Source organism: Alligator sinensis, unplaced genomic scaffold, assembly GCF_000455745.1.
Source record: "Alligator sinensis unplaced genomic scaffold, ASM45574v1 scaffold663_1, whole genome shotgun sequence".
NCBI classification, from domain to species: Eukaryota; Metazoa; Chordata; order Crocodylia; family Alligatoridae; genus Alligator; species Alligator sinensis.
Window position 1 is genome coordinate 1,146,729 of NW_005842205.1, and position 11,875 is coordinate 1,158,603.

Here is an 11,875-nt window from a genome sequence, read left to right on the forward strand (position 1 = left end):
GCTCCCCTATGAGTCCACTTATGGTGAGTGAGCTGGTGGCCTCAGCTGTTGGATTTCTTTGCCACCCAGGTGCCCTCATGCTTAAGGAGGTGAATGTTTATGGCAGAGCACTCCCTAGGTTGAACTTTTTTTTTGGAATCTTTACTCCACCCAGACTCCTTGGCAACAAACAGGAGAGGCAGTGATGCAGTAGTTTTTCCCCCCCACAGTCCTTCCACTGGTAAGGCTTTTCAGCCGTGTGGATTATTGAGTATTTTAGTTTTTTGTATAAGTTCACTCCAGACTCTTTCATGAAGTCCCCAGACTGGTAGGACAGGCTGTCTGATGGGTAGTCAGACCTGAGCTCTTCTTGAAGCTTTTTCCCAGGTTGATAGGATCTCTGAGCCTGGACAGGCAAAATACTTTTACTGCTATTAAAAAAAACCAACCCAGTCCCCCCAAAATGAGATTGCAACAGATTTTGCTGCAATTGTTTAGTCTGTTTGCCCCTAACCTTCATTCAGTAAGAAAAGCTAAACCACAGCATCTCCCACCCATCCCATACACCAGTTCAACTGTATGTCTGCCCATGCCCTATTTCTCTTTCTTCTGTGTGGTTTCTCTGATGTCTGATAAGGTGTACAAGTTCTTCTGTTTCTTTTAAGGAGCCTTTTTTGAAGATACTACTGTACATTAGCTCTGGATGTTGATGTCGCTCAGTGTCCTGTAGGATCATTTTCTACCTTGTATTATTGTTCCTTCCCCTTACCAGACAACTGAGTTTTGGGAGCATTGACTTCTTTCAAGACCATGTAACTTAGCCTGTAGTAAAGCGGTAACTAGTATGCTGTATTATCCTCCTCTTCCCTTGAATCATAAGTGAAAGAGCAATATCAAAATGTGTGCATTTATGGGCTCATAAACGGTGTGCTCTAAAGCCCATTTCAGTGAGTGGAAAGACTCCCATTGACTCCAGCGTCTTTGGATTAGGCTCAGAACATGGATCACTGTTAAATGATTGGAACATTGCTTAGACTCCACTTGTGAACGAGAGCTCTTCCTTTTGTAACTTCTTTGCTGCCTCACTTTGTGCTCATTTGACAGGTATTGAACTCTCCACAACGATGCATCATCTAAGGGTCTAGCACATTCTATTTAGAAATGTACTTTGAGATGGTAGTGGAAACTGTATACTTTCAGGCTTAACTTTCTTGTGGGTTTTTCCTCTTGCTTACATGTGTGTAGATTCCCATCCGTTCTTATTTAAGATTTGCTCTGGGCCATAAGTTGGTGCAGTGCATGCATGCTTAACCTAAGAGCCAAGTTGGTTCCCATTTATTACTCTTTAAAGTCTGTTAGACTGCATTCACAACAGGCATTGCCTACTTCCAGTTAATACCTAAACATTTCAGAAACCCACTTCCTCGAAAGGATGCCCATCATGTTACCCACTGGGGTATCCTTGTTCTCGGTCTGTGAACTGACTTCTCAGAATTGGCAACAGAACTTCCTCAGCAGAGAGGTCTTGCTTCTCATTCTTGTTCCCTTTGGTGGTCTGCCAGCCTGATTTTTGGTCTGTTTCATCTTACTAAGGCATTGTTTGAGTTAGCATTTGGTTAGCTTTATTTGCATGTTTTTCTTTGTTGTTTTATATTGGCTTGGGGCTGTAGTGGCAGTGCTTCTGTTAGCTTGCAGTCCTACCTATAAGAGCTAATTAATTTACATACCATCTCAGAGATTCTGTGGCTACAAGTACAGCTAGTCAAAAATAAAACCGTTTGTAAAAATGGTATCAATTTCCTCCCCATTCATCTTGTATCAAAATTTTGACTTATGTTTTGTCAAAACATTTTAACTGGAAAATTTCAGTTGACTGTAGGTATAGTGCACTGTACACTGCAGTTCACCTGAAGTGAGGAAAAAGGCATTTCAAAAAATAGAACTGCTGCTATGTCTCATTTTTTAAGGAGCGTGATGAGACAGTTGTGTATCATGAGTGCGATAAAATAACAGAAAAGTTGTCACGGGACTACATTTTGCATTGTCCATAGATTTAGTGAACAGTTGTTCAAAAACATCTTTTTTTTTTTTTTTTTTCCAGGCCATGAACCGTTCTCTTGCTAATGTGATCCTGGGTGGCTATGGTACCACTTCCACAGCTGGTGGAAAGCCAATGGAAATTACTGGCACTCACACAGAAATCAACCTGGAGAATGCTGTTGAAATGATAAAGGAGGCCAATAACATTATCATTACCCCAGGTAAGCGAGAGAATATAATGTGAGATTCAAGGAATGTTACCAGGTTATGAATTATATTATTTTCAGTTGTAAGTGGAGGTTGTATGGTCAGGGCAGTAAGGTGTGAGATTTTTGGTTTTGGGCCCACTTTGACTGCTTAAGCATCTGCATGAACTTCAGCAAGTGATTACACCTTTTTCAGCCTATTTTTGTCTTCTCACCCTTTGTCTTATTTGTTTAGCTTGTCAGCTTTTCAGGGCAGGGTCTGTTCATCACTGTGCATATGTAGCCATCACCTCACACAACAGCATCCTGGTCTGGCACGTCCAGGCATTACCACAGTACAGATTCTAATGGTAATAAGATTTCTATAGCTTGGATGTGAAAATAGTGGTAGTCTTTGTTCCTTCTTTGGTACCTGAGTTTTGAATGGTTGTGACTGCAAATGATGCAGAGAACCAAGTCTAATCAAAATAAAATAAAAAAACCCTAAACTCTTGCACATTTTTATACATGTATGCACCACAGTGCTGGGCACTTAGAAAAGCGCCTGGTGCTGTGATGTGTGCAGTTGCATAAGTGGGACCATGTATATGAGTGCACAGAAAATGGCAGTGGTCCACTTATGAATTAAAACACTTAGAACAGGGGTTGTCAACTATGGGTACACGTACCCTGGGGCAGGTACTTGAGCAGGCCTTAGGGATTATGTATGAGCACCTGCTGCGTGTGAGCTTCCCCTGCCCTATGGGGGTGCCTGGCCGGATGCAAGGGAAGCTTGCTTTGCGCCCAGCTGTGCATCCTTCCCCTTCTCCCCCCATTTGGCGTCCAGCTGCCTGGGGGTACAATGATCGAAAAAAGTTGAAAAACCCTGATTTAGAAGGTTTTAGTTCAAAAGCGCACTGCTGCCACTTTCTCAGCACTGACACACATATTGCCACTTGTACAACTGCAGTTGAGACCACACGGGGTGTGTGTGTGTTAGCTTGCACATGCTGGATCTCTGGTGTCACAGCACAAAAAAGTATGAAAGTATAAGTGCCCCTAGGGTTTTATACAAAAAAAACAAAACAAACTTTCCCCTCCTTTTTGGTAACTAATGTAGGTTTTGTATTACTCTAGCAAAATTTTCTTCTTGAGAGGCCAGTTATATCCCAAATGTGTTTTAATTTCTGTGTTAGCCTCTTCGAATTAAAGTCAGAAAAGTGCCAAAGTCTTATTTTCCCATTAATCTGTTCCATTGTAGAGAAATGCACTGTGTGAGTTCCTGTTTGGAAGGTTACCTTGGTCTGTGCAAACAGGTACACGGTTGTGTTGTTTTGAGTATTAGAATTTGTTACATAGGTGGTATTTTCAGTACTCTGGTCCTGAAAGTTGTACTCTTGTATGCTTATAACTTATACTCTCATAAGGGTTTTTCTAAGGTTTTTGACAAAGTTGAACACTTCTATTCACTGACTTTGTATAGCGGTAATAATGTAAGTACGAGAATCAGAATGCTTATGTATCACAAAAGTCCGCTACCTATTTGCATCATAGATATCTGACGTTTGGCAGAAAATATCAATTAAAATGGGGCCATGTACTAACTTCTGTCTATTTTTGGTTTTTTGTTTTGTTTTTTGCCCTGCTAGTAAAACACATTAAGTTCCAAGACAACAAAACAAGGACGCACATTTCTGTTAAGTCATAGTCTATGATTTGTACTTTGGCTGTTCAGACAAATGTAGTCATCTGCCAACTGTAATTCTGCTTGGAGAACAAAAAGAGAATAAAACTGATAAGGCTGAAGCTATCGGATTTTTTTATGGTTAGAGTCTGTATGTGAGAAGATGCAACAAATTAATAAAATAGCTTTTTTTCTGCTTTCAACTGGAGACAGTTTTATTTGTTTGTTCATTTTCTTGTTTTTTGGTTAAATATAGGGTTTCTTTGTTTCAGGTTATGGTCTCTGTGCAGCAAAAGCTCAATACCCCATAGCTGACTTAGTGAAAATGTTGACAGAACAAGGGAAACATGTCAGGTGAGTACCTTGGGGTTGGAAGAAAGGAGGCATAAGGAGACCTCTGGTGCATTGGGGTGGGGACCAACATCTTCTGGGTGTTAAAAATTATGCTTGCGTGGATGTGTGAGAACCAGCTAATTACAGGAACGCAATAGTCTTACCAGCTTAGAATGATATATCTGGGAACTTCATGATACCGTTTGACTAAGCAGATACTGTCCACCTAGGCCAGCAGCTAGTTCGTTTCTTGGGTATGTCATTACAGTGCTAGTTAAATCTCATACTGCTGTGGTGTCTTCTGAAAGACTCCATTTTTTTAAAAGCATTGGGTATGGAGTACATTTCATAAACTTTTTATTAATGCCCTTTCCCAGCAGTGTTTTTTGTAAACACTTTCTGCTTGCAAAAAGTGGGAAAGGCAAAAATGGGAAACTGCATCAGTTTTTGGGTAAATAGCTGACTTGGAATGAGTAAAAAGAAGAAACTACCGTCTGACTTTCAACTAGATCCACCAGGGCTGTGCGAAACAGCATCGTTCTGTTTTGACTTGCATTTCGACAGAACGGCTTTTAGTTTCGAATTTCGTTTCGACTTGAAAATGCTGTTCCATTTCATTTAATCGAAACAGTGACACTGTTTCGACGTTTTGCCCATATGCTAGAATGGGGAAGCTCGAAACAGCTTCTGTTATCCGGCAGGCAGATCGGGGGCTGCAACCCTGGGAGGGCTGCGGGGGCTGTGCAATTGGGCTCAGTTCCCAGCCCCAGCCAGATGGTAGCGCTGGGGAGGGGAACTCAGCTGGGCTGCTTCGAAACCCGAAATGTTTCAAAACTTTCAAAACGTTTCGACTGCCCTCGTTTTGTTTCGAGGCTGTTTTGAAGCCCATCGTTTCATTTTGATTTTGCTATTTCGAGCTCGAAATGAGTCAAAACGAAACAGCCAATGAAATTTCACACAGCCCTAATACCACCCACTGAACATGTCTCCTTGCACATTGTGACTTAGGTCCTCCACAGTCCTCCCTGGTGCTGTCATTTCCTCCATAGAGCAGGTGCTGCTTGCTGTCACTGCCAATTTGCTGTGTGACACGTGGGTCACAAGACATAGCTTGCTGCTCTTTAAGGTTGCTGAACCCTGCTCTAGGACACCTTAGAAATGGGGTATATGAGTGGGGTATGTAGACACTAGTAAGAGTTAGGTCTCTGTTTTGGCATAATCCTCTAAATCCTCGAAGGTTTTTTTTTTCTCATGGTGTCAGCACCAAGATTATAGCTTGCAGAGGATATGTTGGGATATGGGCATGAGTGCTTTCTTTTGCAACTTTCCATTTGACTCCCATACTTCAAGACTGCATCATCTGATCTTTAGTTCTCCCTCTCTCTTCCTTCCCTGCTCTCTCCCTGTCCCTCCCCTTCAAACCTTTAGATAAAGCCTCTGGCATCTAATTTGTTTTGAGGATACTGGTGATTTCTATGCCTGCACTTGTTGCTTTTAAAGACATGACCTTTTATTACTGAGGTATCTGGAGCTACAACCTGTGCTGCAGTTAAGGCTTTTGGAGGGCAGTTTTGACGCTGTAGTTGGTCACTGGTACAAGTCGGGCTCTTTTATATCCATTTTTCTCAGAAACCCCTCTAGATCAGTTCGAACTCAGATGGCAACCCCCCGTGGCCCTAAATCCATTAGGCAGTTACGTGAAGTTGAGGTATTCACAATGAAGCTAATGGCATGAAACTTCCAGTCCTTTCTTCCAGCCTGTCCTCATGACACTTGACTTTCCTTTGTTTCTGACCTGCCTTATTTTGGAAATTATTTTCTGATAATGGTAAATTAATATCTTAATTTAGTCGAGGTTCAGTTGTCATTTTAAAAAAGTAGACATGTGGACGGATGCTGGCTAACCAAACTCATTCTGTAATTTCCATATGTTTATTTTGACCACATAATTACTCTGTTATTGAATTAATGTTCTAGCAATCGGTGGTTTTTTCTCCTCCAATATTTTCCAAGTTGTTTGAGAAGATACCAGTTGAGCCTTACAGCATTGTGGAATGTAGGTTTATCAGTATTAGCAGTAATTTGTAAAATTATTCATTAGTGGTTATCTGTAATATCATCTTTCTATGTAGTTTAATATATGTATGTAGGAAAGGTGAATAAAGGCTCCAATATATATATCCATTTCATGGCAATTCTTTTCACACTTTTTCTCAGTGTCAGCAGAGGGGGGTATTCATAGTCGGATTACATTTGAGATATTGAAGACCCCTTTAGCAATGTGTAACAAGAGACCTTTCTATGGCTAAAGTGATGACAATGTCATATTGTTTCTTTGGCTTTTTCCTTCACAGCTTCTGTGTGGTCTAGCTTCATTTTTTTTTCATGGTGATTTATAAAAGATTATTAATTTCACCTTGTCTGTCAGTTTTTCAAGGAGAAATGTGAATAAATCTTGGTAAAGTAACTGGGTTACATTTAAAATGAGCCAGTTTCAGGAAGACATTGCTGCAGTGGTTACCTCGTATTTTAATTAAATAAATCTGTATTTACAGTTTGCGGTGATTTAGGCCTTTCATCACTTTGTGGAGCTCCCATGGTGTTCATTGAGTGCAGCTGCTGTCCCTCTGGTTTTAGTAGGTCTGCGGTGCCTCAGGACCCCAGCATGCTCAGTATCCAGATGTAGTGACACACTCACACATCCGCCATGGAAATGTGCCAGTATGGACATGTGAATGTCATTGGTTAGTTATGCCCATGCTGTGCCAAAAAAAAAAAATTACATCTGTCATATGGTCTTTTTTGTTTCATGGTTTATGATTGATTCAGAGACAGTGTTGTTTTCTTTAGCTTTGTCTATAGCCATAACATGCTCAGGGAAGAGCATAGATTATATAACGTGATGTATAACCTTTTATGACTAGTTTTTTAAATTAAGAAATACAGGAGGATTAGGAAACTTCATCCTTTTAGTTACGATGTTGCATTGCTAACATCACCGCTGATTTGAGAAGCTCTTGTAGCAGATCACATATTTAATGCATTAGGAAGATCCTGTAAGAAAACTGCATGTCACTCAACCTTTTTGCAAAACTTTTCCTCTTGTCTTACGGACTGGTAAAACTACAGGGAAAGTTTTCCCTAAACCATTGGGCTTTTAGACATCCAGCTGTGGAATTTCAGTATCTTTTGTGTTGTTCTCAAATATATGAGAGTAGACCCCATCCACAGCCATTCTAGACGTAACTCCTTGAGTTCCTTACTCGCTGACCATGCCATCAGTAATACAGTTTAAATTTTTGTATTAGGTCCACTAGTAATTAATTACAGCAGGAAAAAGAAAGCTACGTACAGTGTTTTTGGTGTGTGTGTATGTTAAATTTAAACCAGTTAAACTAATGCTTACAGAGGTAGTGGATTCCTTTTCACAGTCATAGTCAGTGAAAAATGCAATTGAGGGGGAAAATCTAGATTCTTTTTGAACAGCTTTTTTGATTTTCATTTTCAAGCTGCATCTTTCCAAATTGTTATAGGCAAATACCTAGGAAGGACCCGTATGTCTTTAGTCTAATATTGCTTGAGTCTGAAGGCCCGAGAAACACCTTCCTTGGGCATAGGGGGAAGCTGAAAGAGTGGTAGACTTGAGTTTTTCAATTTACCTACCTTACTAGTGGTGGGCTGTACTCTAATTGTATTGATGCATGTAATATATTATTTGTGCTATATTTTTAATTAGGCCAGGAACTCATAAAGCATATGAATTAATTCCATTTCTAGCATTCCTCTAAAGTTAAATTACAAATCTAATTAATTTACATTGCTAAATTCTTTCCAGTGTACATGAAGCTGGCCCTTGTTTCTTTGTAGCATTTTGTTGACTGAAAAATCTGGTCTAAAAGTGGACAGTCGAAGACTGACTGAAAGAGGGTCTTATGTTCTAACTCAGATTTTCATGAGCTGCAAACAAGTGTTACACGATTTGAATGCACTTTGTCCTTACATTTTCATTGAAATTATTCCTCTGTGGAGCTGGAGTGTTTTCTAGGAAAACTGCCAGATGTGTGTGTACTGGGGACAGAAAGGCTGCATGTTTTGGAAAGAGGGCACGGAAAGTTAAGAGGAGGGAGGTGGGGAGACGCTGGACCCGGTTGAGCAAATTCTCTTCTGTGTATATAACTTCTAGAAATGTTGAGCAAGCTAAAATCAGCACCAACCAGATGTAACTTACTTGGATCACCCTATGCCTCATCAACTTTGGCATAGTTACAGGAGTCCTATTTTTACACGGATGAAGTGATCCTGAACCATTTCTGCAGTGGGTTAAGTACACATTAGTTCCCTCGGTATTGGGCACAATAACTTTCTCCTGCCGGCTGTGGCCAGTAAAGATACTGAGTCAAGGATATGTTAAACAATAAATCTCACTCTGAAGTTCTGTGATCTTTGTGTGATAAGCATCAACAGTAGAGTACTATTGTATTCATAACAGTATCTTACACATCTGCTTCTAAACACAGTATAGAGAAAGTTGCACAAATCAGTTAATCTGTGCTAACAAGTGGTGTCCCAGGACTCTGAATGCCTGGATTCCAATCCAGCTCCCCTTTTAGGGGCTAAACAGCACTAACACAGCTAATTTTAGTTGCATAAGTAGCCTTTTGAGCTATTTGTGTAGATCTTTAGATTCTACTTCATCTTGCAAAACTTGGTGGATCCTCCTGAGCACGATTGACTTATAATTTGGGTTTCCCACTCCTCACTACTAGGCTACTGGCTGAAAAAGGTGGGAAAGCCCTTCTGCATCTGTTCTGTGACTTCATGGAATGGTATGTCTTCCCAGAGGGTAGTAGTACTTTAAAATCCATGTAAGCGTCCCAAGCTGTTGCTTAGATGGCTAAGTTAGCTGTGTAAGGGTTACTTATGGGACTAAAACTAGCTGAATTTATCTATGCACAGTGAAGACCAGCCCTGCAGTAAGTCAGAGCAGTGCTGTCCAGTTCCTAAGAGCTGAAGGCTGAATGCCACCTAGGCTGGCACCTGTGCTGTGCCCCCCTCCCCCCCTCCCACTGCACTGTGCTCCCACATGGGTGCCCCTCCCTGCCCCCCCACCCCTCTCTGCATCAGCTGTTGCATTGCACCTGTGTAGCCACTACACTGCATCCGTCCCCACCTCATCCTCAGGTCCCTGCATGGCTCTGTCCCCTGGAGTGGTGGGAGCCCTGTGGTTGCAGCCAGGCAGAAACTTGGGGGCCATAACTTACTCTTGTGAGCCATGGGTAGCCCACAATCCACCACTGGGGCATGGTTGTGAATTTTAGAAGTTCCTTGAACTGACAGTGTTGTAGTCAGCACATTCAATCTTCCATATAAGCACTGTGGGGAGAGCTGCAAAACTCTTGTCCACAGCCAGTTTTCTTATTCATCACTATGGCAAGAACATTTCAAAAACAGTGTTTTACTTCATGTTCTGCTGGTTAAGGAAGAATTGTGATACTTTTGCAGCTGGGACAGAATGTATTTATCAGAGGACATAGAGTAACTGTAAGCAATTCAGGGTTCCTATACATTCTCCATTCATTTTTAGGTTCTTCCATAATGGAATGGGTAAAAAAAAAAAAAAAAGTAATTTATTAAAAATTGAAAAATGTGCCAGAAGGCTTTTTTTCTCATTCACCATAAAAAGGCAGTTAGTTTCCAAGAACTCTTGCCATTGTAATACAGGATAAATAGTCCATTCCATCTGGTATTGGTGAAATCAAAGGAGAACCCTTCCTGGTCTGTCTTTTAATCTAACATATGAGTAAATCTTTGTACTGTAGCTATAAAAATAGTTCTCCACCTTTGTCCACAGTTATAAATGGTGCCATTTCTCTCTGAATATAATCTCTATTTGTGATTGTATTTATCTGCTGTGTGGCCTTCTGCTTGCCATGCTCATCTGCCTGGCTGGTAGGATCTTTTGTCATTATTTAAACTGGATAATTTTCCTCCCTATCTGTGGAAATCTTTATCAATGTAGTCATGGGCTTTTGAACATATTTTTAATGTGTCCAATGCCGACAGGCTTTTAGATGCTTGTTCCAAGAGGGACTGGCAGGCTTCTGTCACACTGTTAAGAAATTCTCAGAAGCAGACTCCCTTTGGGAGTAATTTAAGTGTATTCTGTCAAAGCTGTTGTGTAAGTAGTTCCATAAACTGTGTGAATGCAGTGTATTGTTACTGAGATCAGTTGTCCCAACCTTTGACAGGTGAGTCCTTGATGATTCTTTCATGAATATTTTGTCCCTTCCTTTCCCTTTTTCCCCCTACCTCCAGCAACAGCAAAGTCAAAGGTGAAGGTTCATTCTCTTGGCAGTGTATTCTGAAGCTAAGGGACCAGTCCTGGAAATAAGATCCTGTATGTGCATGGTATTTAATAGAAACCTCACGCATAGTGTGTTCCTTGACTTGCCAAAGGAGCTTTGTTCACAAAGAAGTTCAAATAATTTTATTAGAAACATTGGGGAATGTTGTTGGAAAACCCTTTTTTTTTCTCTGCCAGTGATGGTTTTCTAGTGCATGCTTCAAAATAAGAGGTTTTCTCTTACACTTGCAATCACAGTTTAGAGCAGCTGCAATGCCACACATGGCTTACATTATTGAGTAGTTGGTGTGAAATTTTAAGCTATTAATATTTTTGTCCGATTTGTTTTCCTATCCTTTATCAGATGTCAGGTATTGTCCTTGACAGCAGGATCCCAAATATGTAACAGACAAATTTATAATATATTCTTTTCCCCAGGTCTTTCTATAAGCTCCAGTCTGGCCAAAATTTAACATGACTGCAGTGCACAGTTTGCTCCTTCAGCATCCCTAGTTTATGTGCTTAGAGTTCCAGTTGCCCCATCTTCAGGTTGCCTGAATTGTACTTCACTATTCAAAACATAGTTGCCCTTCTAAAGTTATACTTGTAGAGCATTAAAATTAGAGGTTACCATATGTTACGGGTTTCAGAGTTGCAACTTTGAATCGCTCATGTTCAGCTTTGCCACCATGATGTATGTAACAAGGAGGAGAAAAAGCAGTTTTGGTGGACTCTGGTCAGTCTCTACTACCCATTCAAGCAGAGTACGTTTTTTTTTTTTTTTCAGAGCTCCCTTATGATGCCTCTAACTCTTGAGCCTTTGCATAGCAACTGAAGTCTTATAACAGTTGCTCCATTAGGAGTTTGTGCTTAGTCTGAAGTACAAGGAAAGTTCTTACCAAATTAGTGGCTTAAAAAAAAATCATCATGCAGCATTTAGAAAGGGCTGTCTTCCGGTCCTCTTTTTCAACAGTATTCGGATTTGGTGACAGCTTCAGCAATGGAAGGGTAGGATATCCAGAGTATTACAGAATCTATTTGCCCAGTATGTATGTATGTATGTATGTACGTAGCAGAGAGTATAAAATTGTGTCCTGGAGGGGAATCGGCAACCAAGAAGTCATACCTGTCGTATTCAGGCAAATGAGCATCTGTCTACTTAATTCTGTATTAGTCTCTCCTTTATGAAACGCATTTTTTAAAAATTTTGTACAGCAGGAAAAATTGTTTCTATCTTATGGTCTTTTAAAAACTTTTTCTAAAGGGACTGAACTGTTTTACCTGCTGGCTCCAAATAATATAGCTTTAAGG

General features: G+C 40.5%; 1 protein-coding gene across 2 annotated transcripts in view; it reads left to right on the plus strand.

The window, feature by feature from the left end:
- Window positions 1-11,875, plus strand: part of NNT (nicotinamide nucleotide transhydrogenase) — a 65,443-nt gene that overhangs the window by 45,662 nt on the left and 7,906 nt on the right. For both annotated transcript variants that reach the window (XM_006026714.3, XM_025207712.1), the window contains 2 exons: window positions 2,081-2,240; window positions 4,161-4,242. In XM_006026714.3, coding sequence (XP_006026776.3) covers window positions 2,081-2,240; window positions 4,161-4,242 — 242 coding nt within the window. The remainder of the gene's footprint in view (window positions 1-2,080; window positions 2,241-4,160; window positions 4,243-11,875) is intronic.